The sequence below is a fragment of the Melospiza melodia genome, chromosome 1 (assembly GCF_035770615.1).
Source record: "Melospiza melodia melodia isolate bMelMel2 chromosome 1, bMelMel2.pri, whole genome shotgun sequence".
Classification (NCBI taxonomy): Eukaryota; Metazoa; Chordata; class Aves; order Passeriformes; family Passerellidae; genus Melospiza; species Melospiza melodia.
The window spans coordinates 135,847,053-135,873,928 of NC_086194.1; the positions used below are offsets into that span (position 1 = coordinate 135,847,053).

Sequence of the window (26,876 nt, forward strand, 5' to 3'; positions counted from 1 at the left end):
ACATCTGAAAACTTAATATGCACAGTGAAATTTAATTAGGCAATTGCATAAAATCAAAGGGATTCTTTTGTGGAAAGGAAGCAAGAATCCCCTTTTGGTGCTTTCAGCACACATGCAGCTAAGTCCTGTTTTCATCTCCTCCTCTTGAGCAAGAGGTGTTAATAATAGATGTGTATGATCTGCTGCCAGGGGTGATGGGCCAGGGATGTGAGCAGGAATGGACTATATTCCTTTCTCTTTCATGGTGCCTTCTTCATGTAGCCAAAGTGCACAAAGTCTAATATTTCAGAAGGCAGTCTTCACCTTTGTACATTCCAATTTGATTTGGTAAATTTGGTCTCTGCAGACACCAAGCACCTATTTCATGGTCACAGTTTGACTTCTAAGTACCGCTTGAAAGTATACACAGAATTTCTGAATTTAGGCTTAATTAAGCATTTTCATGAAAGATACAAGTCTAGCTTTTTCAGTGTCTGAATTAATCTTTTTTTCTTTTTTTGTAAAAATTATGACAAAAGTATATCTGTTTCTAAAAACCTTTTTGATATCTATAATATGGATTAACTGTTGGGAAAGATAGTAAGCTTCAAATGTGCTCCAGTTACATCTCTCCAACTTAAGTTACTAATTTTAAAAATTGGTTTTCTTTTTTGGTAGATTAGACAATACCAAATAAAATTGTATTTGTTAAAAAATCTGTTCAATGTTAACTCTCAGAATGAGAGGCTACCTGCAATATTTGTGAATCATAATTATGTGAGACTCATTTAAAAAAAGCCAACAAAACACAGAATCACAGAATGAGCTAGGTTGGAAAAGAACTTTGAGATCAACACAAAAAAACACCATGGAAGTGAAGAAACAGAGAATTGCATTAAGGGAAACACCACGTACACTTTCTGAGCAAGATCACTGACACATCCAAATATGAATATTTCATATAAACCATCACACTTTTTAAAACACCTTTTGCTGGCAGTTACCAAAGCCAGCAGAATTTCCCAATGTTTCATCCAGGCAAAGGTCAGTGATGAATTGAATTTCATTCTCTTAAACATTTCCATTTCTTTTGTGTGGCTGTCTCTGCCTTGATTGTTTGGGGTTTGTTTTGGTTTGGTTTTCCCCTCATTACTTTTTTTTTTTTTTTTTTTTTTTAAGCGGCGAGATTAATATTTTTGCAAATAAAGATGTTTAGGAGGTGTTTTAATTTTTTTTTTTTTTTTTTGTGTTTTTTTTTTTTACTCATGGGAAACGTGTTGGAAGTAAGCTTTTCTGTGTCATGCACCTTGTGGTTCCCACCTCCTGGTGTATTTAATACACTGTGTGCTCCTCTGCAGAGCATGGGCAGCAGCTTCCAGCTCCCTCTCCACTCATTTCCAGCTTGGCCAGCTTGGGCACAGAGCATTCCTCTCTGTTTGTCTGCACATGTTGGTGTGTGGTGTCCTAGTTAAGATTTCTTGTCATCCAGGTAGTTCGAATAAAGTTTCATGTGTGGTTTTCACTTTTCCTGTTGTGGTATTTCATGATTTTTAATGTTCAAGGGCAAGACTTCTCTTAACCTGTATGTAGGCAAAAAGGAGAGCAGCTATAGAAAGTATATTTAGGTATAAATTTTTTAGCTTTTCATAAGATGCATTTAGTTGGCATGATGTTGTATATCTGAAAATTGTTTCATAATAATTTAATCCCACTTTTCTTTCATTTCAGTTTCCATCAGCAAGGCAAAACAGTCTTTGCTTTAATTATTCTTCATTAAGATTCATATCTCTGAGATTAAACTGAGATAAGCTTTGGCAATTCTCAGGTTGTGGTTGTCTAAAGAGGAGCCAGGCTGAGGAATAAAACTCCCTGTTTTCCTGCAAGTAAAAATAGGAAAAATCAGCTAAAATCCCTGAATCCTCACTAGAGTGCCTGCATGCTTACCCCAGGCACGGGGCACACCGTGCTTCTGAGTTAAGAGATGCTGAAGAAGACACATCCTTGACAATGCCTTTGAGAATTTGTTATGAGATGTGTCCCTCTGCTGATAATATCCAGGGACAGATGTCTCTTCCATTCTTCAGATGTATCTCAAATAAGAAATCCAGATGTTAGGCTGGCCTCTTTCTCCATTTTAAAATCCTCACTGGGCTCTTGCTTACGTGGCAAACGCTTTGGTCATTCCTTCCTTTGGGGTTTTTAAATTTTGAATATGCAATGCCAGTCACAGGACTCTGAGATTTGTTTTTCTCGTATCATGGGTGCTTTTTATTGTAGGAATATTCAACTGGCAAGGGACCAGCTGAAGGGATCACTGGTGGAACAAGGTGGAGTTTTCTGTAGTTTTGTGTGTTATGTTCACATTTCAGTGACTCCTGGTTCTAAAGGTCTCAACCTCATTGTGATGATCTTATTTAATGAGTCTTCTAAACGTGTTGTATTACTGGAGTGGCCTGGCACCACAAATGGCAGGAGAGTTTCTGTTCTGCCAGTACCCAGCCTGGTGTGGCTGTCCCCAAGGCAGTCAGTTGTCTTGAAAAGGAGCATCACTCCTGCCTGAACAGTTTGCATATCCTTTTGCTTAACAAATGGTTAAAAAAAATGCATTTCTAAAAAATGGCAAAAATGTTTAGAATTTATCTAGTTACAAACTTAACTTTAGATGCACAAATCTCCTCATATTGGTTGTTAAAATTTTCCACTTGACCTTGATTTCAGCAGCAGATAAATGATTTCCTGTTGAAATTAGGATAATGAGCCATTGCAGTATGCCAGCTGCCCAGCCATTGTGGACTGTTTTTCTAGGCATTCCAGGAGGATTTTTTTGGAAAGAAATTTGAATGAGTGTGGGATTTTATAGAGAAAAAAGCTACAGATAAATTGTCAGTTCAGAGGAGAAAGTGGTAGCTCACACCCATGTAATTAAAGAAGTTAATATTTTTTGCAGTCTGAGTCTAGTCCAAAGTTTCTTATCTTGGTTTGGTTTAAGTGCTCCCTGTCTAGGTGAGGCATTTTCTGCCCTTACAGAGGAGATTAATTCTTAGCTGAAGCTCAAAAGGGAAACCAGCTTTGTGTATGCCACTCAGTGTCATGATTTTTGTGATTTTTGAGAAGTCTGATATTGGCTGTCCTTATGTTGTTTTGGATCTCAGATGGTTTAGAGTATTTTTTTGTTATTTTTTTCTCTTTCTTTTCTTCCTCTCTCTCCTTTTTTCCCTCCATAGAGAACTGAAAAGATAAGGACAATTGCTTTAAATATTCATGTTGAGGCCATTTGTGCCTGTCTAGTAGGAGCCAGTGACCAATCAGTTCTTTGCACATATCTCAGCTGCTGTGTGTTTGGCACTACATCAGCATATATATTATTGATTTTTAAGAGAAGCACTGTGTGGGCTCCTAATGTTCCTATGAGGAGGTATTGCAGAGATCATTCTTTCCCCTTGGAGTGAACCAGGCTGGATGGGGCTTTGAGCCAGCTTGGTCCAGTGGAAGGTGTCCCTGGCCATGGTGGGGATGTTGGAACCAAATGATCTTTAAGGTCCCTTCGAACCCAGGGGTTAATCTGTGATATAAATCTGCTTGCACAGGCCTTGTTAAGTTGTTTAAAGGGGAAAAAAAAGATCTAAGAAAGATTGTCAGCGAGGAAGGAATGGAATGGTGGCTGCACACCATGGCAGCTGTGCCCCACTGTGCCTGCCTGCAGGAAGCAGGTCTGTCCACCACCAGGAAGAAGCACTGAGCTCTCAGTGGTAACAAACATTTTCAAACTCTGCTGTGCATCCAGTGTAAAGCTGTGCAGCAACATATCCTGCTGTATTTTCATCTTGTGTCATAAAACTGCAGGAGAAATGAAATCCTGGGCCTCCAGATAAAGGAAGAATGCAAGAAAGAATTAAAAAGCACCTAAGAATCAACTACAGTAGTTGTCAGACATAAGTTGCCTTCTTGGAGGCCAAGCATTTGGTATTGATTTATCACAAGAGGTTTGGTTCTTCCAACACAGGGCTGGCCTGGTATTCTACTGCAAATTCCATGGGACAAGCAGGGTCTGTTTATTTCTTGCCTATTTATCATTTTCCTTTCATATTTTCATGGAGGAAACCAAGTGCATGTAACTTGTTGGTGGCTTTTCTGGGTTCTTCTGTATTGGAACTGGGCCATACAGAGAGGTAGCTGGAGTAACTAAAATTTGGTGACAGGGGTCTGGCGTGGTGCTTGCTAAACACATAAGAATTGCACTTGCGTGAGTAATTAGAACTTGAGAGATATTCGTGAGACCTCTTAGGCTAAACAGTATATTCAATTGTGAAAGGAGAATCTGGTGCTTTTAGCTATCCTGATAAGTCCTTGCTTATAAATTCTACTGAAATTTATGCTATATTCTTCATTTTCTCTACTTTTTCTTGCAGTTCTGTGTTACTGTTTAAAAATATTCACTGTGGTGTATGTGGCCCTTCTCAGCTGTGTTAAGGGTGCTGTGTTATGAGATTTGTGTGAGATGTGTTGCTGAAGGGCACTGTTTTGGACTGATAAAGTGCTGCTGGACATCTATTACCAGAGCAGTTCATCTGCTCAAACAGGGCAATTAGTACAAGGTTCTGCCTTGGGCTGCTCATCCTGCACCTACCAGTGCTGCCATCTGAGGATTTGCTGTTCTGCTGGCAGAGACCTGAGTCCTCACAGAGGGTTGTCCACACTGCTGCTGCACAGTCCCATGCATGAGAATATTGTGTGCTATGTTGAAGAATTTACACAGTCTGTAACTTAGTTCAGAACTTGGTCTGCCTCCACATTGCTCTGTAAGCTTTATCCACTGACAGTTTTGTCAGTGCACTCTGCTGTTGCAGGTGCTAAACAGCATCGTTGGGGTTTTGTTCTGTGGCGTGAATGAGGAAACCAGTCATGCACTGAAAGCTCCACAGAACATTTATCTGTTTGAGTTTTGTGTGTGTATCTTCTTCAGTCATTTCTGTCCTGGGTCCAGAGCCAAGCTCAGTAAAGCCTGTGTGGTGTGTGCTTTCCTGGTTGTTTCACAATTTAATGGAGACCCTCTTGGGAAATCCTTGAGACCTGGAGCAGTATGTTTATTGTGGCACCAGAGGATTCCAGCAACTCACTGTACAGTAACTACTCCAGTATTAATACTTCCACTTTTTATTACTGCGACCTCTTTAGAACATAAAATAGGCTATATAATCTTAACATAGTGTACACTGGTGTTCACTAAACAGCAATGCATTTCATAGTTCACACTGACATTCATATCATAAATGTGTCTGTTTGAATTACTACTATTGGAACAAACCACGTGTATGTTAGTCATTATGTCTATATACTTGTATCATTTAGAAAGTAAAAGTGTATTCTTGTTAGTACAGAAAGATGAGAACTCTTTTGTGCATGCACTTATGTGGTAACTGTGTATTGGAGCTCTCTTAAAAGCCATTATGGTATTGGGTCTTCCTTAGCTTGGCATTTCTCCCCTTCTGCTGGCAGTCACCAGCCTCACAGCAGAAAGGAAAACTGCTCCTCCCCTTCCTCCATCGCTGCCTTTTTTCCACATAAAAAGATGTGTAGAAAGCTGCATCCCACAGCAGAGTTGTTTTCCTCCCTAAGAAATACACTGACTTATTTCTCCCTTACCTATTGCATGTATAAATGCTTAATTACAGGAAAATTATCTCAAAATTTTAAAATTATGTGCTTTTCTGTCAGTCTATTTATTGTGAGGATATTTGCAATCATTTTTAGCAGGTGACACAAAATATAAAGGTTTGGGGCTTTTTCCGTGTGGACTTTAATAACTGGTTTAAAACTCCAAAAAGTAGGTAATAATTTTGTGTAGAAAAAGGAGAAGGTGTTGCATATGAAATGAAAGATGTATTGTTTGACTAGATGGGAGTAGTGTTTTATAAAGACAATACTGCCATGGTTTTAAAAAGCATTGTCTAAAATAAATGTTTTAGAAAAGGGAAAGTGACTAAGAAAAAAAAGCAAAATTTTTGCATATAGACATATAAAAATTAAATAGTAGATTTTTTGTGCTTTTTGTTGTTAGCTTGGAACATATCCTGTCATCCCTCCCAGCAAGGGAGGTGTGGAGGGTTTTTGAGCACACAAATATTTTGCTCTTTGGCCTTAACTTTGAGTATGGAAAAATAGACCATCACTGTAGATTCCATATTTTCATGTCAGAATCAACTAGCAGCTGCCCTGAAATAACACTAACATTTACATATTGATATTTTTCCCTCAGTTACTTATAAAGTAGCTGACACTGATTCCATGCCCTACTAAATTTTTATCATAGAAACAGAGTTGTGGTTTTTTCTCTGCAGTATTTTCTCTCTTTCTTTGTTTGGAAATAGCCAAAAACTCAACAAAAGGGATTGTTTATCTATAACGGGAACTTAAAATGAACTTTTTTTTTGTCCTTCATCAGTGAATTAAAAATTGCATTTTGACATTTTGGCCCTGTTTGCATTCATTCATTGATCCCCAGCACAGATGCATTTCATCTCACACATCAGATACTGCATCAGGGCAAGCTTATGTTCTGAGACTTCCCTAATGACCTTTTAATTAGTTGTTGTTATGATTACACAGCTCACAGGCTTCAGCCACGTTTATGTCATAATTTATCTCAACTTTCATGTGAAATAGTCCCGATTGCTGCTGTGGCTGCCTTGCACTTCTTCCCCTCCCTTCCCCTGGCATGGACTGGCCTTGGAGTCCTGTTTCCATGACCTTCAACACTGACGTGCATGCCCCTGCAGTGTTACTGATATGTTGTGTTTTAGGGGGTTTTAATGCCTTTTTCTTATATTCTTTTTTGTCTTTTTTTTTTTTTTCAGAGTCCTCTGGAGCATTACATTCCCCTGTTTGGAGTGTGGACAAAAGTTTGGCATTCTGCTTTTACAGGTACCTTTTTAAAATGTACTTTTTTTTCCCCCAGGGGCTGATAAAAAGAAAGCTGTTCCAGAATGATTTTACTATGTCCTCCTCTGCTATCTTGTTGTGATAATGAGTTTCTCTTCCTCCACCTTTACTAGTCCATTGGATTGGCAGATTCATTAGTTGCAAGTATGTAGTTGAATGCCATTTCAGAAAGATTGAGGCTTTCTCTTCTCTTGCTGGCCTCAGTCACACAGCCATGTATGTGTTGCAGAATCCTTTTTGGAAGTACTCCAGTAGTTCCAGGCTTTTTCTCACCCTTTATTCCCACCCTGTACTTTGGTTACAGTTGCTCCATTCAGTAAATTTGTTTTAGCTTTTACAATGGAGACCTCCAGTGCAAGTAAACACTTCTTGCCTTAGTCCTCCAGAGCTTTCTATTTATTTCTGTTACTTACCTGACTCCTTTTTGGAAGTGTTCCAGTAGTTCCAGGCTTTTTACCATCCTTTATTCCTAGCCTGTACTTTGGTTACTGTTTTTCCATTCAGTAGATTGTGTTAGCTTTTTATAAGAGACCTTCAGTGCAAATGAGCGCTGGTAGGCTCAGCACTTCAGAGCTTTCTGTTACTTATTTGGTTATTACTACTGCTTTCCAAATACTGAGGCACACAGAATCAGAGAATGGGTGGGTTGGAAAGGGCCATAGTGGGTCATCTGGTCCAAGCTCCCTGCTTAAGCAGTATTATCCTAAAGAACATGGCACAGAATTTTGTCCAGACAGTTTTTGAATATGTCCAGTGAGGGAGACTCTACATCCTTTCTGGGCAATCTGTTCTAGTGCTTGGTAAAGAAGTTCTGCTGGTAAGGAAGTTCTTCCTTGTATTCAGATGGAACTTTCTGTGGATCAGATTCTGCCTGTTGTTCTGTTGCTTCACACCTCTGAGAAGAGCCTGGCCCCATCCTCTTGGCACCCTCCTTTCAGATACTGATAGACATTGATGAGGTCCTCTCTCAGTCATTTCTTCTCAAGGCTGAACAGGCCCAACTCTCTCAGTCTTTCCTCATAAGAGAGATGCTCCAGTCCCTTAATCATCTTTATTGCCCTTTGCTGGAGCTGCTCCAGGAGTTCCAGATCTTTCTTGTCCTGAGGAGCTCAGAACTGACACAGCACTCCAGATGTGGCCTCACCAGGGCTGAGGAGAGGGGCAGGATCATCTCCTTCAACCTGCTGGCAACGTCATTCCTAATGCAGCCCAGGACACCTCTGGCCTCTTGGCCCCCAGGGCACTGCTGGCTCATGGGCAGATGTTGCCCACCAGGACCCCCAGGTCCTTCTCTGCAGAGCTGCTCTCCAGCAGGTCAGTGCCCAGCCTGTGCTGGTGCATGCAGTTGTTCCTCCCCAGGTGCAGGACCCTGCATTTGCCCTTGTTGAACTTCAAAAGATTCTTCTCTGCCCATCTCTCCAGACTGTTGAAGGATGTCCTCTGAAGGACCACACAGCTCTTTATGGAATCAACCTCTGCTCCCAGCTTGGTGTCATCAGTGAACTTGCTGAGGAGGATCTGCCCCTTCATCCCAAGCACTGATGAACAAGTTAAGCAGTACTGGGCCCAGTATAGGACTCTGGGGGACACCACTGGTGACAGGCCTCTCACTACACCCTGTGCCACTTGTGACCCTTGGGATCTGCTGTTTAGCCTCTTCTCAATCCACCTCACTGTCCAGGCACCCAGCCCACACTTCCTGAGTTTGCCTGTGAAGATGTTGTGAGAGACAGGGTCTAAAGCCTCACTGAAGTCAAGGTAGGCAATATCCACTGCTCTCTCCCCATGCATCCAGGTAGTTGTTTCATCACAGAAAGCAATCAAGTTGGTCAAGCATGATTTGCTTTTAGTGAGATATTAAACTGATACTAGTGAGGTAATAAACTGGTACTCCTGAGCACCTTGTTGTCATCCATGTGGATAGAGATGGCCTCCAGAATGAGCCACTCCATCACCTTTCCAGGGAGGAAGGGGAGGCTGACTGGCTGATAGTTCCCTGTATCCTCTTTCCTGCCCATTTTGAAAGCTGGAGTGCTTTATTCCAGTCCTCAGGCACAAGTGCATCCACAACACTGAGCTTGACCTTAAGGTCTGAGCAGAAGATGAGCATTAAAGCTTAAAAATCTTTATTTTTGTCAATAAAGCTCCAAAACAAAAGGTGTCAGGAATAATGGACAGAGTAGCTTCATCCTTGGTGAGTACAAGTAAACCAGCTGAAACCCATGAGGACAGGAGGGGACAGGAGGTGAACATGTGGCACTTCGTAGCAATTGTTGTAAAATTCTTGAAAGATTAATAAAGTATTTCATTGTAGCAAAGAAAAAAATCAGTAATCAATGTCTGATGTGTCATGTGTCAAATTAGCAGCACACTTCACACATACTTAGTTTTAATTCTGCTCAGTAAAAGGCATTTCATGTTCATCTGTTTCCAATCAGCATATTTGGCTCCAGAACATAAATTTGCATTGTGTGGGGTCTTAAATTAACAATTATCACTGCTGTTTTATTTCAAGACAAAATGTTAAGTCTGAGAGTACACATGGCTAATTTAAGGGTAAAAATCTGTTCCCAGAATGTGAAAATCATCTCAGAAGCCATTTCTATCAGCTGAGGAATTGGGAACTTGAAATTCCAGATACATAGTATGAAATTAAGGCAGCAAAACCATTTTAGCTGTGACTGACACCAGGAACATTCAAAGATCTGTGTTAATTTTTTTGATCACAAGTTAACCTTCACTAATTTTACAGTCACATTTCATATTTTTATCTCCTTCATGTCATGCTGCATGGGATTTATTTCTGCCATCTTAGAAATGGGATTCAATGTTTTGTGTTCATACAGATGCTCCAGTAGGTCTGTGGTTTTGTTGGAAATATATTGCTCATTCTGTCAACAGAAAAAATTGGATTTGTGATTTATGATGAAGGCAGCATTCAGTCCTGGCTAGGGTGACACAACCAGCCCTCCCTTTACATTAACTTTTAAAGAATGCCTTGAAACCAGTCCAGATCAGTGATGAGCTGGAACGGGGACTGAGGGACACCTTCAGTGGAGGGACTCAGTGTATGGGGATTGTGTGCTGGCTGAGCAGCTGGGCAGGAGAGGTTACCTTTATGAAGCAGGCATGGGCAGATGGAAAAAGAGACACCATGTGTCCTCATTTGAGGTTTGGCACCTTGGTTTCCCATTATTTGTCTGGTTTAGGCATCTTAAGTCTGTCATGCAGGGTAAAGTAGTTTCAGTCAACTACTAGAAAACTTTGCTGATACTCATCTCTTAATAAAGATAAAGCAGTAGATACAAGACTGGCATACCTCTATCCACTTACTGAGTTTGGGATGAATTTCTTATGTTACTTTGGGCAGCCAATATCAATCCTGTATTAACCTCCAGTTTGGAGATTTTCTTTTGTTTACAGAAGAGGGGAGATCTATAAGCGTGGCTGTGCATCACACACCTTAGAGGAGAATGGATATGTAGCAGTCCAAGGGTAGTCTGATACTCTCAGGGAGGGCAGGAATGGAGGAGTGGTTTAAGCAGACTTTCTAATCAATAGTCTGTGACACCTGTGAGGACAGGATGGAGAGCATCCCTGATTCAGGCATCCCAGGGACAAGCCTGTTGTGTATCTGGTCATGCCATCAGCATGTGAAAGGGGTCTGAAGCATTGCCAAAAAGAACAACTGGATTTACTGAGGAATCTCCAGAAAACCTCAGCACTCATTCAATTGACTGGTCAGTATTTCTGGTCCCTGGATTTCCTCCACTATGCATTTTCATCCTGAAGGTGCACGGTGCTCTGAGCCTGGTGTCCCTCTGTGATATGTCCCTGCCAACCACCCAGTGCCAGCTCCTTTGCCCCCAGCCTTCTGAGCTCTGCAGACAGTGTGCCCCAGGTGCAGGGGCTGCAGGACAGAGAAGGTGTATCTCTCTCCTACAAACCAAATGGTCTGGGTTAGCAGGAGCTTTGCTTCAGGAGGAGCTTCTCTGAGAGCTTCACCTATCTCCACAGTGCCCTTATGCCAGCTCTGTTCCTTCTGCAGGATGGAGGAGCTGTGAGAGATGAGATGAGGAGGAGAACTTGAGCTGTCTCTTCCTTTTTCATATAATCCTTCTCTGTGCTTATAATCTATTCCTGCTTCCCAACTCACTCTTCAGTGCTTCCTCCTCTATTCCCAAGACCTTCCCCTCTCTTTGCCTGGTTAATAGCATTTCTCTTTACTTCTCTGTGTCTTGTCATTTCTCTCTTTTCTTATGTCTGTCCCCACACTCACAATTCCAGGTTTTGGGTTTCTTTAGTTTCTATGTTTTCTTGGAGTCCCTACGCTGCTTTCCTCTCTCCATTTAATTAAATGCAGTGGTCATGATACAGATTTTGTTTTCTTTAAGATGATGAGGATTTTATGGTTTCTTAAAATTGGAGATCAGGAAGAATTTCCAGCATCATCATCATCATCATAACTTCACCTAACCCCTCAGATAGGCAAAAACCATTCAAAAGAATCTGAAGATTCTGATTTCTAAAATGAGGCTTTTCAAGAACATTGTTTTAGTGAAGGGTCATTAAATTAAACAGTAATACAAAGGCCCCACTTTGAGTGTCAAATTTGCATATTATACAAAAGTTTGGATGCTCATTGACAAGTTGTTGTGAGAGACAGGGTCAAAAGAATTATTGTCCTTACTGGAGCTGGATGTTCATCTCCATTGAAATAGGTTGTGAACAGTTTGTGAAGATCTGTAGCTTAACGTGTGGACTCTGTGGCATGTATTTCCCATACAGCAACCAAGAAGAAAATATACTCAGTGTATTCTAACAGCAAACACCTCAACAGCTGTAGTCAATGGTGGTATAGACTGAGTAGTTACACACACAAGTGTGTAACCATGCCCAAGTGTGGCACTTGTGTTGAGTTATACAGCTGTAATCATTAATGGCAACGTCATCATAACAATGAAGACCTAAATTGCCTTGTGTTCCAGTGCCAAAACTGGTGTGCTCAACAATCTGCTTTTAGAACTCTGTAATATACAGATACATCTTCAAGACATAATGCTATGCATGCCTTCAGTTTTCTTTCTCGACTTCTAACAGCATGTAAGTTTAGGCATGAGGTTGGAGAAAAGGGGAATGAACTATCCTGTGGTATGGGAAAATGTCCTCTTATCTAGAGAAAAACATAATTTTGCCATTCAAAAATGAAAGAAATGATTCATGGAGTTGCTCTGAAGGTTGCAGTGCCCTAGAACACTGCTGTAAATCATGTATAGTTTGTTTTTTTTTCCAAATGTAATTTTAAAAAGACTCGATTTGTTTTTACGTAGTCAAAACTTTTATAGTGTGTTTGTTTTAAAAAAAATGCAATATTTCATCTGTGTACAGCTTAGAAATGCAATGCTTAGAAACTGTTAACTCAGGGCAATTCATTTGTAGACATTATTTTTAAATAGCCATTCTGACCTTAATGCAGTAATATCTCATGTTGCAGAAAAGGCTGTTTAAAGCAAAGAGTTTTGACAAGCAAGACCCCACAGCTAATCAGAAGAGCAGCTCAAAGTCTGCAGTTGTCAGAATTAGGCCGCTCTGTTGTATCCCCCTGGCTGAACATTATCATTTTTCTGGTGGTACTGGTTTTACTATGCTTATTTTTAATTGTGCCTACTGTATTGCCTCTTAAAGGTGGCCTTATAAGTTTTTAATATCAGTAGCAGACATTAATTAGCTTTATTTTAATATTCATTTCTAAAGATTAAATGCTCGTGTTCATGTATAGAATTTATTAAAAAGAATTTTCAATGTAACAAGCTGTTAAAGTAAGAAAATATTTAAATATGAATAATTAGATGGCTTTCTGGGTTCTTGCTTTTAAAATCTTGACAAGTATTACAAGAAATATTCTGTATGCTTAGGCACTGTTTCTTTCAAATATATTTTCACAACATGTAAGAAACTTCAGGAAGGTGCTATTAAGCTTTGTTTTGAAACTTTGAAAATAAGCATTTTCAAAAGATTCTTTTACTACATACATCTCTAAAGGAAAGAAAATTTTAAGTATGGGGTCTTTTTCTATTTATAATAGCTCTTTATGGTTTCTGGTTTTTTCACTGCATAAATTGTTGGAATTGTTTTTCTTTTCTGGGCTGTGTTTGTTTACTTTGGGTTTTCGTGTATTTGAACATTTCTGGAGTTTTGCAGGATGAGTAACTGCAAGGGAGTGTCCAACTGATGCTGTTTTCATTGTGGGTTTATGGTTATTTCTCACATAAAATCTGTTCATACCTATGATGCTATGCTCCTTTAATGCATTTCTCATTGTAAACAGTTTTAGAGAACTTTCATCAATAACCAAGAGTCTAATCATGGCAGCTTGATATTTCAGGGCCTTGGGCCCTTTATGACAGTTGGGTAAATTTTTGCCATTCCCACATGAACAAGCTGGCAGCAGTGTTTATGTACATAAAATCAGAGATTGCTGAACTCTTTTGAGAAATGAGAGATTGGATCAAATCCCCAGTCCCCAAACTGGGGCAAGTTTCTCACCTCCTGAGGAAGAACCGAGTTGGTCTTCCTATTCAGCTGAAATGTCCTACTTGCTAGAAATCATTTAATTGCACTGGAGCAGGGTTAGTAAACCAATTTCCTTGTCAAGTACCATATGTGGTCTTTTTTTTTGCTCTTTATTTAAAGAAACCTTGCTAGTACTTTTTTGTTTGTTTGTTTTAAAGTGGAAGCTTTTGAAAGAAAATGCTGGAAAAGGATCTGTCTCTCCATACTGAATCACAAAATTGTTATGGTTGGAAGGCACCTCTGGAGATCACCTCATCCAGCCCACCTGCCAAGTCAGGGTCACCTGGAGCAGGTGACACAGGAAGGTGTGCAGATGTATTTTGAATATCTCCAGGGAGGGAAACTCCACAACCTCCCTGGGCAGCCTGTTCAGTGCTCTGCCACCCTCAGTGTAAGGAAGTTCTTCCTCTGTGAAACTTCCTCTGATTTTGTTTTTGGCCATTGCTCCTTATCCTGTCACTGGCACCACTGGAAAGAGCCTGGCACCCTTGACAGCCACATTTGAGACATTTGTATAATACAAGGTGTAGCCTGGTACTTTGAGTATCTGCCATGGAAGGCTGCTTCCAGTCTGGACTCCAAATCTGGTGGAGGAGGAAGTGTTTTCTTGGTCATCCTCCCCAGCTCTGGCTCTGTTTTAAGGTCTGGCAGGTACCTGCTGGATGAGACAATGTGACTGACCAAGGAGAGGAGATCCCTGGTTTTTCTACAGTTTGGGAATTATCATTAGGCTTAGTTGTTTGCATGGTTTTTAGCAGAAATAAGAACTTCACTTAAGCTAGGTGGCATGGGTGCTTGGGGCATGCCCATGGGGCCCCTTTCCCTCTTTCCCCGAACATACCTTCTATCCTACATGCTCGTGATCATTCCAGATTTTTCACAGTTCCCTTCCAAAGAAGTGAAACAGGGGAGATGAGCAGCCAAAGAAGTCATATAGGAGATGAGGAAAGCGTCCAGGTTTTGACTTGGTTTGATGTTCAGGACATAGCTGAGGCCTTGTAGGCAGGCAGAAGAGCTCAGAAGTGATTCTCAATGTATTAGTTGAGGGAGAAAAGTACTGGCACAGGAACATGCGCTTTGTGGTGAGATCCAAGCTTAAATATCAGCTACCCAAGATTTTATGAGTACTGCTGTCACCTAAGTGGTGAGCAGAGACTCTGTTTCCCCACAGAAAATGCCATTTAGGTGTGTGTGTTTCAGTGCTGATGAGTTTTGAAGGCTCAACTTGATGTTGCCATGCAGCAATAGCCAGGAAGGGGATGAACCTACAAAAGTCTTCTGGTCATGGGTCCTTAAATCTTTGACTACAAGGCTGTGTTGGTAGGCACACTGCACATTTAATATAAACATTCATTTTTAAAATCTATACCTGCATTTATCCATTTAAATCTGGTTTGATTTTTTAGTATTTCCAAGATAAAAGGTTCTTCTAAGCCAAAGTGGTTTATGTTTTAGGGCATACTCCATTGTGTAATAAAGGTGACATCCCTTAGTCTAATCCCGTAGCTGCACTGCTGTGCTGCAGTAGAGTGCTTTAACATTCATACAGGTTTTCAAACATTTAAAGAATTTAGGACTATGTTTAATTTATCCCAGTGTGACAAATGGTTCAGAATTGGCATTTTGAAAATACTGCTATCAAGATGTATGTTCTGTAGGTGAGTTTATAGCTATAATTTTTTTGGTGAGGGATGCTGCAGAAGTTACTGGGCTGTTTCCCAGCTGCCTGATTACTGATGAGACTTGTGCTTCTGCTGTTGAGGACCAGACTTGGCAGTGGTATTGGGGGTACCACGTAGGTGATGGAGTCTGAGAATCCTGCTAGTGAGGTGATGTGTCTGTAGTAAAACTAGAAGGAGGGTGTTTTGCAGATGTATCTCCACATTTTTGCGGATAGATTTTTATTTCCTTCTTTGCAAGTGCATATGATTTCTATGGAACTTATTGCCATAAGATTTTTGGTGGCTTAAAATATGTCTCACTCTGAAAGTGGGCTTGTTAAGAATTACCATGGTCTTGAGATGGAAACTAAAATGAAAAGTTTTCCATTTAAAACATTTTTGCTGTTCTTCATAATTGAAATAATTTTTTGTTCTGTCTCCCCGTGTTCCCCTACTTTACAGCAGTGAACCCCCAATTAACTTTTTTTTCCCCACACACATTGGAAGCACTACTACCAGGAAAAAAGGTTGATTTACCAGGATGCCAATTCCAAACATGGCCATGAAGGACATCTACCAGCAGCAAGAAGATGAGATGCTAGTTTTTCCTATCAGTAGAAGAAAAGGGGAGGGTAGTGCAGATAGCAGCAGTTACTGCATCTTACAGAAGTAGGAGAGAACCCTCCCTTTTTCCAGAGAAGAGGGACCAAGCAGGTGGGACTTGGTACAGCAGGGACCTCTATCAGGGCTTGATGAACCTCTGAAATGTAGCTGAACACCAGAGCCAAGTATCCTGTATTGAAGAAGGGGATTGTGTTGATCTTTAAAAGTGCATAAAAGATCCTAGGAAAACTGTGTAGGCTCAGGAGCCCACAGGATAAACTGGGAGTTGTGGCCTTGTAAGGAGGAGGCTGTAAATTTAAAATGTTACAGTTATGGATAGATGTGGAATTAAAAGTATAAAAGTAGTTTATATTTGAGACCATTGCCACTGGCTGATGAACAAGTAGTAAGGGTGTTTCCTAAAACTTTGTGAAGTGTTTATTATTCTCATAAAATGCACACTGAAATAGAAATATTCACATAAGGCTACAAATCCAGGAAAACATCATATTCCTTATTATAATTTTTTAGGCCCTTTGCTGTTTTGGTTTGTGTTTTTTGGGTTTTTTTTTTTTAAGTAAGCAACTGAAATTATTGCAAAGAACACAATGCTGTCTGAGCAAAACAGGGGTCCAGAGAAAACAAAACTGATTTACAAACACAACTTTTATAAACACAGCTTGTAGTAAATAATAAGATATTTTCTTTTGGTTTGTACTGTCTCATTGGAAAAAGGGGAATTTCATTTCTGGGCTTTCTTCTGCATTTATGCAGCCTGTTGAAAGAAATCAGAGTTTTCATCATTGTGAGGTATCTATGGGGCAGTATTTATCCCAGAAGCATCCCTGGGAGTGGATTACTGCTACTGGGTAGGAGATGGATTTTAGAACTAAAAAGAAGCAAAATACTTCCTAAAGTTTTTTCTTTCAAAGAAGTATCTGTATCCAGCTCCCAGTGAGATCTAGGCATACATTACAGGGTTAGTATGTAAGTACAGCTGCTAGGTTGCTTCCCTGTTTTCCAGATGTTTATACCTCCATGGATTTCCCAGCAGCTATTTCAACTTAACAGTGTTAGCATTTCTGGTTATGGCAATGTCCTGCTTTAAACCTCATCATTTTAAATATTAAAATAGAAATTTAGCATATTAAAATAGAAAGAGTGCTCAGTGGTGACACTGTGGTATTTATGGAGAGTTTTGTCTTAAAAGCCTTTGATGTAAGAGCAAAGCAGAATTAGCATAAATGTATCAGCCCATATTATGCTCAGCTATGCAAGCTATTGCAAACAATGTTAGTTGTAGTTTGGTATTTTTGGTTGGAAGTAACACATCAGCAGTGAAAAGTGACTGCCTTTGCCAAAGTTACTGCCTTCCCTTTGGTGGAAATTTTTCTTGCCTTGTAATTCTGCCACTCTCCGTTTCAGGTCACTGTAGTTCACATTATTCATGACCTTTTGAAGGTTTAAATGTATGCTTGAACCGATGCCTGTTGCTCTTGCTGTTCACTGTACCACATTTTAGGGAGGAACAGAGTTGAAAACAGGCACTTTCATTTGTATTTTGAGTGATGGGAGATCTGAAACACTATTTCATCTCCTCATGCTTTATCTTGACAGTTAATATTATATGGGACCAAGACTACACAGCATACACATCTTTATCTAAAATTGGCTTAAAAAATGAAATACTGCTGCCATTCTGGATATGCATGACGTTTTATCAATTTCAGCCAAGTTTACTTAGGCTTTGCCTGTTTTTTTAAACTTAGTAACATACATATGTGAGGTTTACAATGACAATTGTCTACAGAATAACTTGTATCAGTTTTAGGCATACATATTAGTATAACTTAGCACACAGACCTGTAGCCTGTGATTCTCAGTGAAGCTCTCATTTGTAGGCTTTGCAGTGACTGTTAAATAACCAGTATCTTCATAATGGGGCCTGCAGCTCTGAAGGGCACCCAGGTGTTAGGGGAACCTGACATTTTCCATCTGTGTCCTGCATTCCTGTGTAGGTTTTGTTTTGTGATCTCTTTGAGTCCTGTTGCAGCCACTTCTTGATTACTTGTACTGGAATTTATGTCTTGTTATGGTGCATCTTGAGGTAGTGGTAGTTATATTTTATCACCTGGAAAATAAAATTGACACAGGCCTTTAAATATAAAGAAAGGCAGAGTAAAGGCTGTCAGCCTTCATTATATTTATCCACTATACATCATCCTCCCTTCTGTGCAATCCCTTCATCTGCTGTCCCAGAGGGATGAATTAGGAGAATGAGCTTCATTGTGACTTTGTCAGGTGAAGCAATGTCCTCACCAAAGTCAAGGACAGGCATTTCACTCATTTCATTTAGACCACATTTTCACATGGCTTTTTTGCTGCTTTTTCTGTAACTTGAATACTGCTAAAATATGTAATGCCTTTCTGTGGATGCTTTTAGACAACGACTGGGTGAAATGTGGCCAAACGCGTAGGAGCTACAGGACACCACAGAGCGGAGGAGGGAAGTGTGTCATTTACTGTCAGTTGACACCATTCAGTCAGTCTGTGTTTAGAATGCAATTTTAGGTATGAGAGGAAAAAATGAACTCTATTATTGTACAATACTGTTGTATTCATAATAGTGCTAGAAATAAATACTTGCCACAATGGAGTCTGCTCATAAATTTCCCATACATTTCAAGAAACTGCATATTTAAAATATATGGACCTAGGATTCCGAAGTTTCTGCATAGTTTATGTCTTCCTACTGCCTCAGTTTTAAAGTAAGGAAAGAATATTTTATAGGAGATTTATTTGTAGTTAATGTTACTTGTATAGCTATTGCTGCTCTAGGCTGTGTTGTGTTCCCCTAAATCATGCAGATAGTGCATTGGTTATTTAAATATGAATATCTGACAAGCATATTATGGACTCAGGAGTGATTAAATTGTGATGCCTAGAATGAATTAAGTGCTTTGAATCTCTGCCTCTGCCACAAAGGAATCCTGGATTGAATTGTCTGGCCGAAAATGCAGCTTTAAAAACCCAAAACTTTGTGCATTTTGTATTCTGCTCAGCAAGTGTGCAATAGTTGTGGGATATTAGAGGAGCTCAGTAAGATCTTTCAGACAGGTTTTATTAATGTATACATGGTATTAAATAGAACTATGTTTGAATGCAACTGTAAGGTTTTTGTCTTTGTTTTCCTTGAAATAATTTCTTAAGTCTAGTAGTTTTGTAAGGAAGAGCAGTAATGGAAATCCAGAGTAAATCCTGAAAACAGTTGAGTCCATAGAAAGATTACCCCTGTACAGCAGATCTCTGGATAAACAGAGAGAAAGGAACATTTCTTGGATCCCTAGATATACTTCACACATTTTCTAGGAGTGGGTGAAGAAAACCTATTTGCCTTTGAGTTTCTGCAAGATATTACTGGTACCAGAGATGTTCCCAACAGGAAAAGGGAATTCAGATGCCTAAGCCATGAGTTTCTTTGGAGTTTAAGCCAGAAAAGAGCCATTTCTATGCCCTGATTGCTGCAATGATGATCTTCACAACTGGAATCTCAGTCTTCCCGAGACAACACTGTACTGCTGCTCTCAGCCTCTTATCATTAACAATAAAATTAATAAGTAGCAAGGTTCTGTAGTGTTGCTGTGATGTTTCAGGTGCCCATGGACAGAAGAGAAGCTGGTAAAACTTGAGCTCATTTTCCCAGTTAGCAGTAGGAACAGCCTGCAGCAATCACCAGCACAGGCAGAAGTTTCATTAGATTTTACATTCATCCACCTCTCTTTCATCACACTTTCTTTTTTAACTGTATCTAGTTAGTAATTTTTCTCTCTCTGAGATGAGAATACTGAATAAGCTTTCTGGTGATACTCAAATACAGCACTTCAGTGAAATGGAGCAATTTAAACAATGCACAAAAAGTTGATCTCTTTTCATAGCTGTATGTTCCTTAGTTCATAGCAGCAGCCCCACAGGTACAAAGCCTCCATGGCTGGCCACATCACCACTTGGCTGCTACCCCCCAGGCTCCCTGTGCTGGCTCAGGTGGACATTTCTGTCCTGGCTCCTCACCAGGTTCTTGCTTTTCTTTCTAGACATGCCTGAAGCACACTGCCAGTTGTAGCATACTCCCATTGACTCCGGGGCACCTGGCTCCATACGTGCTTGCAGGCAAGCACACTTGTTCTCTCGAAAGAACATGTGTGCATTGTGGGATTTATTTTTCTTCTTTTTGTTCCCTTTTAAGTGTGGTGCTGAAGCCAATGTGGACGCTCAGCCTACTGGGCAATGCTTGCTGACATTGATGAAGGCTATCCAAAGTGAGGAAGTTGTTAAATGCTGGGAAAAGACTTGCAAAAGCAGCCTCGAGCTGGAGGCCTGGGTTCCCATAGCTCTGATCTGTAGCAGTGTGCAGAGCCACTCACCAGGAGGAGAATGGAGTTGGCAGCTGTCCTCAGGGGCAGGACATGGTCACCTTTAATGACAGTGGTCTAGCAGGAGAGTTCTCTTGCTTGCTCAAGTAGTATTAACTCAGTTGGGTGAACAGTGTTAAGTACAAAGAGCTCGGTTGTTTGTGGGTTTTTTTTCCTCTTGACAAAGCCCCTGCTCTCACACAGATTTGATTTCTGCACACAAGTATTAAATATACACACGAATGGGATATTTCTACAGGCATTTAGCCATCCAGCTCTGAGCTGGCAATGTGGAAAGATTTGCTTTATGTGTACGGAAGAGAAATGTGTGTGCAGATGCAAGTTGGAATTGCCTTCTGTGCATTTGGAAGTATCATACTTAATTTCAAAACAGTATCAATAAGTATGTTGATTCAAACGAGGAAAGCTTTTTCTCTTTCAGGAAGATTTAGTTTAAATTCAGGAAGTCAACTGCTGAGGAGTTAGCACTAGGATTTATAAAACAGCATTGAAAGAGAAGCTTAATTAACATTTCACTACCCTTTCAATTGCACTGAATCTCTGTCTGGTTTATCACCCACCTAAATATGTTAGTTTGTATTTGAAGAATGCTTGTGACAGTGAGCCTTCAGGAGAAAGCTCAGCTTTTTCCTATAATCTCATTATAGCATTTGTATATTTTATTTGCTCGCTTTGACCTTGGATAATATGTAGAAAGTGTTTAATGTATATATATCATATGTTTCTGGTCATCAGTGATTGAGGTTGTTTTGTTTTTACTGTTAATGTAACTTGCACTGGAATTTCAAGTTGGGCATTGATGGATGAGAACACATAGGATGACAGCAACATGAAAGCAAATCATTCCAGAGAAGGATGCTGTTCTGTGTTCTTTAAGATAGAGTGAAGAAGGAGCAGCTGCTTTTCTTTCTCTCCCTGAAGATTACAGTGATAATAGAAATGGGATATTAAAGAGGGCAGCATAGATTAATGGGGCAGTAATAAAACAAATGAGACCCATTAGCAAAATCACTGCTTGAAAAGTAGATTCCATGGTAAGTGCCCTTCAGTGCCTCGTTTAGGAAAAATTGTTTCAGCACTTGTAATATCATCCATGGTGTTGGATTTTAGACTGTTGTGACAATCTCAGTGATAAAGCCTTAAAATAATTTAGATGAAGAGAAATTTTATTTGTACTTACGGCTTGATAGAAAACCTGAGTTATTATATCTATCCACATGTTGAAGACAAGTTCTTCTTTTTCAAACCCAGTCACAATGGCTTTTCATGTTCTCAAAATCTTACATAAAAAACTAAAGACACTTTTTGTTGTTCTGTTAAGCCTGTAAGGTGATCATGAGAGCTTGGAAGGCCTTCTTTTATTGCTGGAGTACCAGTGCTATAGATACCAATGTTCAAACAAACTAGGAACTGGAACTGGTGGATTTAGTGACATCTCCTGGTTTTATTTGTTCATTCTGTATTTGATTAGCAATGAAGGATGTGCATTGCAATTAAAACTCTTCATGTTTCTGTTTGCTCTCTGCTTTTTAGACCAGATTGTTTTCTGGACAATTTAATGAGCAAGGAAAATACACTTGATTGCTGAGATTTATACAGTATGTTGCCTATAAGGAGAAAAATGTTTGGGGGTTAGAGATAAAACATGTTCACAAATCTACTTAACTAAGCCAAATATATTAGTAATAAGTGCTTTTTTTACTGGGAGATGTGTGGCTTCAAGTCTCTGAATTGTCTCATTCTGCTTCCCTTTCTCCCTCTGGAAATGTATGGCTGTATTGTGATGAGGCTTAATTTTTTTAGAATTTTTTTCCCCCCAATATAATTTTGTTAAATCCAAGTTCAGAGTGTAAACATCAAACGATTTCACATCTTGTGAGGTGCAGAGGGTGCTGGGCAGGGGCTCCGTGTGTGCTGCCTGTGCGGCAGTGGCCGCTCCCGGGTGGAGGCAGAGGCAGAGGCAGAGGAGGGCCGGGAGGCGGCTGTTGCTATCGCTCTGATGTCAGGCGCTCCCGCTAACGTGTGGTTGGTTATTCTGCCTTTCAGATCGCTGCCGCTCGCTCCTGGAGCGCAGGGGGGACGGCCAGACTCCCACATCTTTCAGCGAGAAGAAAGGAGCCAGCGGAGCGGACTAATACGGACTTGTGTCGGGTGCCCTTGCCCTACAAAGGCTGCCTTTAAAAGAGAAACGCAGTGCTATTTAATGAGCTGTGAGATGAGGCACTGCTGCTAACGCTCAGATCCCAGGATTCATCGGCTATTCATTGTGCTTAATGTACATGTTTCTGCACCGTGCATTTAGGAGATCCCAGAGAAGAATCCAAAACGGCTGCGGGGGAAAGACCACCAAACATGCCTACAGAAACATTACCGACAGGTAGCATGGTGAAGCCGGTCAGCCCTGCCGTGACTTTCACATCTGCCGTTCCTCTCCGCATCCTGAACAAAGGACCCGACTATTTTCGCAGGCAGGCGGAGCCTAACCCAAAAAGACTGAGTGCGGTGGAGAGGCTCGAAGCCGACAAGGCGAAATACGTCAAGAGCCAGGAGGTCATCAATGCCAAGCAGGAGCCTGTGAAGCCGGCGGTGCTGGCGAAGCCGCCGGTCTGTCCCGCGGCCAAGCGAGCGCTGGGGAGCCCCACCTTGAAAGTCTTCAGCAACAATGCAAAGACTGAGAGTGGAGTCCAGAGAGAAAATCTGAAACTCGAGATTTTGAAGAACATCATCAACAGCTCTGAAGGCTCCAGCTCAGGCTCAGGGCATAAGCACGGTCCCCGAAATTGGCCACCCCACAGGGCCGATTCGACAGAGCTGAACCGACACTCGTTCGCCGAATCCTTGAAGGTTTACCCCACGCAGGGCCGGAGCAGCCCCCAGGAGAGCAGCTCCAATGTCAGCAGAAGGCTCCTAGATCAGTCAGCAGAGACTTTCTTGCATGTCTCTCACAGCTCTTCAGACATTAGGAAAGTAACTAGTGCAAAGCCCTTAAAAGCAATACCCTGCAGTAGTTCAGCCCCACCTCTGCCTCCAAAGCCCAAAATCGCTGCCATTGCCACCCTGAAGTCCCCAGAGATTGAGGCAGTGGAGTCTGGGTGCGGAGTTAGTAGAAGACCCTCCCTACAGCGGTCAAAATCAGACTTAAGCGACAGATACTTTCGCGTTGACGCAGACGTTGAACGATTCTTTAACTACTGCGGACTGGATCCTGAAGAGCTTGAAAACCTTGGGATGGAAAACTTTGCAAGGGCTAACTCTGATATTATATCCCTCAACTTTCGCAGTGCAAGCATGATTAGCTCAGACTGTGAACAGTCTCAGGACAGCAACAGTGACCTTAGAAATGATGACAGTGCCAATGACCGTGTGCCATACGGCATTTCTGCCATTGAAAGGAATGCCAGAATCATCAAGTGGTTGTATAGCATCAAGCAAGCTAGAGAGTCACAGAAAGTGTCCCATGTGTGAGAGAGAAATCCACCGTAGAAAAAAGCAAGGACTGTATCTTTGTCTGTGAATATTCAGTTTGTGAAGGGTTGTGAAGTCTACTTGAAGTCTTGTACCCTTCTCAAATCTTTGTGTTGCTTGTTGTGCAATGTTTCCAAGTTGCATGCCTGTCAACATGTGAGCTGACCTGGCTTCCACTTGAACAGTAACTAACTACAAAGCCTGGCTGAGCATACACATTATCTGCCAAAAGTTTAAGACAAGAATCTGATTAGGGCTTCAGTATAATCAAAGTGTTTACATGGAAAGGTTATATGACTTCTTTGGTATTTATGTGGTTCCTCGTGGATTTTATATATGTCACTTTTTGTCTTAATACAGATATTGTCAACTGACTTTACTTGTTTCCAAGTTGAAACAGAATCCCTTTTTGGGGAAGAAAAGTGGAATTGGCCGAAATATGAGGTTTAGGCATACAACGATAGGCAAAGTAGCCTTATCTCTTGTAGAAAGTGCATTATTGGCACACGAAAGCTGTTTCTAAAAGGCAAAGAATGCTATGTTCTTAAATTATGTATCATTGTTAAACTATATATCCCTACTTGTAGTAAGGCACTGTTCAGTAAAAGTTTATTTTTCCTAGGTAAGCTCCCTCTGTTTTACAGCAGAAGTAGTCTAGTGAATCTGCTTGACCTCTCATAAACTGAGATTTGCATTTGGGTTGGTGTAAGCATTTTAATGATTTTGTATTATACCAGTTGGAAAAGCTTAAAGAAAGTTGGAGTCGACAGATGACAATGGCGCAGGTACAGGATTTTGTGGGTTTGATTTTTACTCAAAGATTCCTGGTCTTAAACTTTTGACAGGAATAATTAGATCCTATAGCTGATATTGAATGCCTTTATTAGTCAAAATACATCATGACTACAAACTCCATGCTGTCTTAATTTTTTTGTAGACCTATTTGAAGAGTTAATGAACAAAAAATGGAAACACACAGCCATATCAATATAACGCCTCCTATTCAGAAGTAAATACACTCAGTAGCTGAACTATATCTGAAAAAATGTGATTATGTTGTCTTGCATATGTTATATCTAAGGCTGTGAAAGTTTGTTCCAGCTCTAGGAAAGTGTAGAAACATGACAGTATGTAGCTTTTCTTTTCTCTTTTTTTTTCCTCCTTAAGATGGCTAGTGCTGCGAATCAACCTGTTACAAATCTTTCAACAATCTGTCTTCCCAGTGGTTTAATTAACTGTCACTTCAACTGACAGTGGTGGTGTGGTAGTGGAGGAGTTGAAAGTACAGTGGTCTGCTTCATTCTTATTGTATTCATGCTTTGAAGTAAATTGCAGCACTACCTTATACTACATCAGCTAATAGGAAACTTTTTTATTGTGTAAATGCTGTAAGACTTTGTATATACTTCAGTTGTTACAAAATCTTTAAAAGGAAGAGTGTTATGCTAATAAATAGCTCCTGGTGCAGGTATGGTAGGGTTTTTTTGTTCTTATTTTCACCCCTCCCATCCTTAAAACTGTATCAGGAACTCAATTGCAGTGTGTTTTAGTGCTGTAGAAGGTCTTGGTTAAATAATAGTTCCAGTAAAAGGTTTCTTTTACTAAAGTGCTTTTCAGAATATAATTTTTTATAAAATAACTATAGCAGCATGATCTGTCTGAAGAACTAGAAGAGATTTTCAAGACTCCTAAAATAGCTTGCTTCTTCCTTACCTAGCAATGTTACTGTTCCCGTTTATAGCATCTGTTCGTAATGAATCACCGCAGTCTTCTGAATTATTCTTCAGTAGTGCTTATTTATATATTTGAATATTAAAGATGTTTTACAAAGTCGGGTTCTCTCTTTTCTCTGAGAAGCCTGTAGCCCAGGTTATAACAGACAGCTACAGTTAATGCAGGCAAGACTGGAAGTGGAGCCATGCAGTCATTTGTTTCCTATGGAATTATCCTACATCCAGTTTTATATAATTGTTCTCTAAATGATTGTTTATGGAGGGAGGGAAGCACACATTCAGTTTCAGCACACATTCAGCTTCAGGAGGCTACTCTGTGATTTTTACAGTTGACTTCACAACCTAAGACTTACAACATTCCTAGCTCAGACAAAAAAAAAAAAAAAAAAAGAGGAGCTCTGTATTTCAGCTACAGGCCCATTTGTGACATTTTAAGCTCCATGGGTTTCAGTTGGCATTGACATCACACTGGTTTTTCAAGCATATTTTTCCAATAGTAAGTTCTGCTCAGTTCAGTGACTGTTTTGCCAAGGAAAATAATGCTTGAGGGATTAAAGCCAAGTGTAATGCAGCTGTACAGCAATGAAATAAAGAAGTTAAAATCGAAATAAAAAATCCACCCACATTGTTCTCTCTCAAGTGTTTTAAGAATGATGATAAACATGCTATCTCAAGTGTTGTCAGCCAAAAACAGTAATAAAGAAGCTTTTATATCTAGAAAATGGATTAGAGCATATTGCTAGTATTCTGAATTTGTTTCTCAAGGTTTGTGGGGAAGCCACAAGCTCTTGAGAAATCAAATTCATTTCCTTTTAATCACAAAAGGGGTTGTAAGCTATCTGTAAGAGGGAGTTTCCTCACCCAAAATCTTAGGCAGCACCTTTGGAACAGCACAGGTGCTGATCTGCCTTCACTGTCCCTGCTTCCTACAGTGTGCACATGGAAAAGATTTTACAGGGCCTAGACCTTCACAGTCAGCTGGACTTGCAACTCTGGTGAGGTTGCAGTAATAGAAATCATGGGATTGCAGAATGTTCACAAGGCTTTGAACAAGCAGGTCACAATTGCCTTTATTTGTCGCTTTATTGCCATTTATGCAGATATTATTTAATTATTAGTCACCCAAGGACAATGGTCTTGTTTTTACCTGTATGTTTGTGTAAAATCCAAATCATTGATGTCTGATTGTTTTTGTATTCAAATGGGAATAACCATTCTATACAACATAATATTATATATTATCTGCAGATGGGTAATCCTGTCATGTCAAGAGTGCATTCTGCCTTAGGAGATTCCTGAGTGCTGAGTGCTGAATTCACAAAGAGTTGTAACCAGCTGAAATGCTTCATCAGGAACCTGTTCTAGTCCTGTTCCTGCTGTGTCCAGCAGGCATTTACCCAGGTACAAAGTGCAGAGCAGGTGTTCACAGCTAAACAACAGCTCTTGTTGCAGCTCTGGAGGGAAATGCAAGCCTGTCCTGTGAAAGCTGGAAC

General features: G+C 40.3%; 1 protein-coding gene across 4 annotated transcripts in view; it reads left to right on the forward strand.

The window, feature by feature from the left end:
- FAM110B (family with sequence similarity 110 member B) overlaps positions 1 to 26,008 on the forward strand; it is a 113,115-nt gene extending 87,107 nt beyond the window's left edge. For all 4 annotated transcript variants that reach the window (XM_063169072.1, XM_063169080.1, XM_063169088.1 and 1 more), the window contains 2 exons: positions 6,834 to 6,900; positions 22,232 to 26,008. In XM_063169072.1, coding sequence (XP_063025142.1) covers positions 22,538 to 23,650 — 1,113 coding nt within the window. In that variant the 5' untranslated portion in view covers positions 6,834 to 6,900; positions 22,232 to 22,537 and the 3' untranslated portion in view covers positions 23,651 to 26,008. The remainder of the gene's footprint in view (positions 1 to 6,833; positions 6,901 to 22,231) is intronic.
- The last annotated feature ends 868 nt before the right edge of the window (positions 26,009 to 26,876 follow it).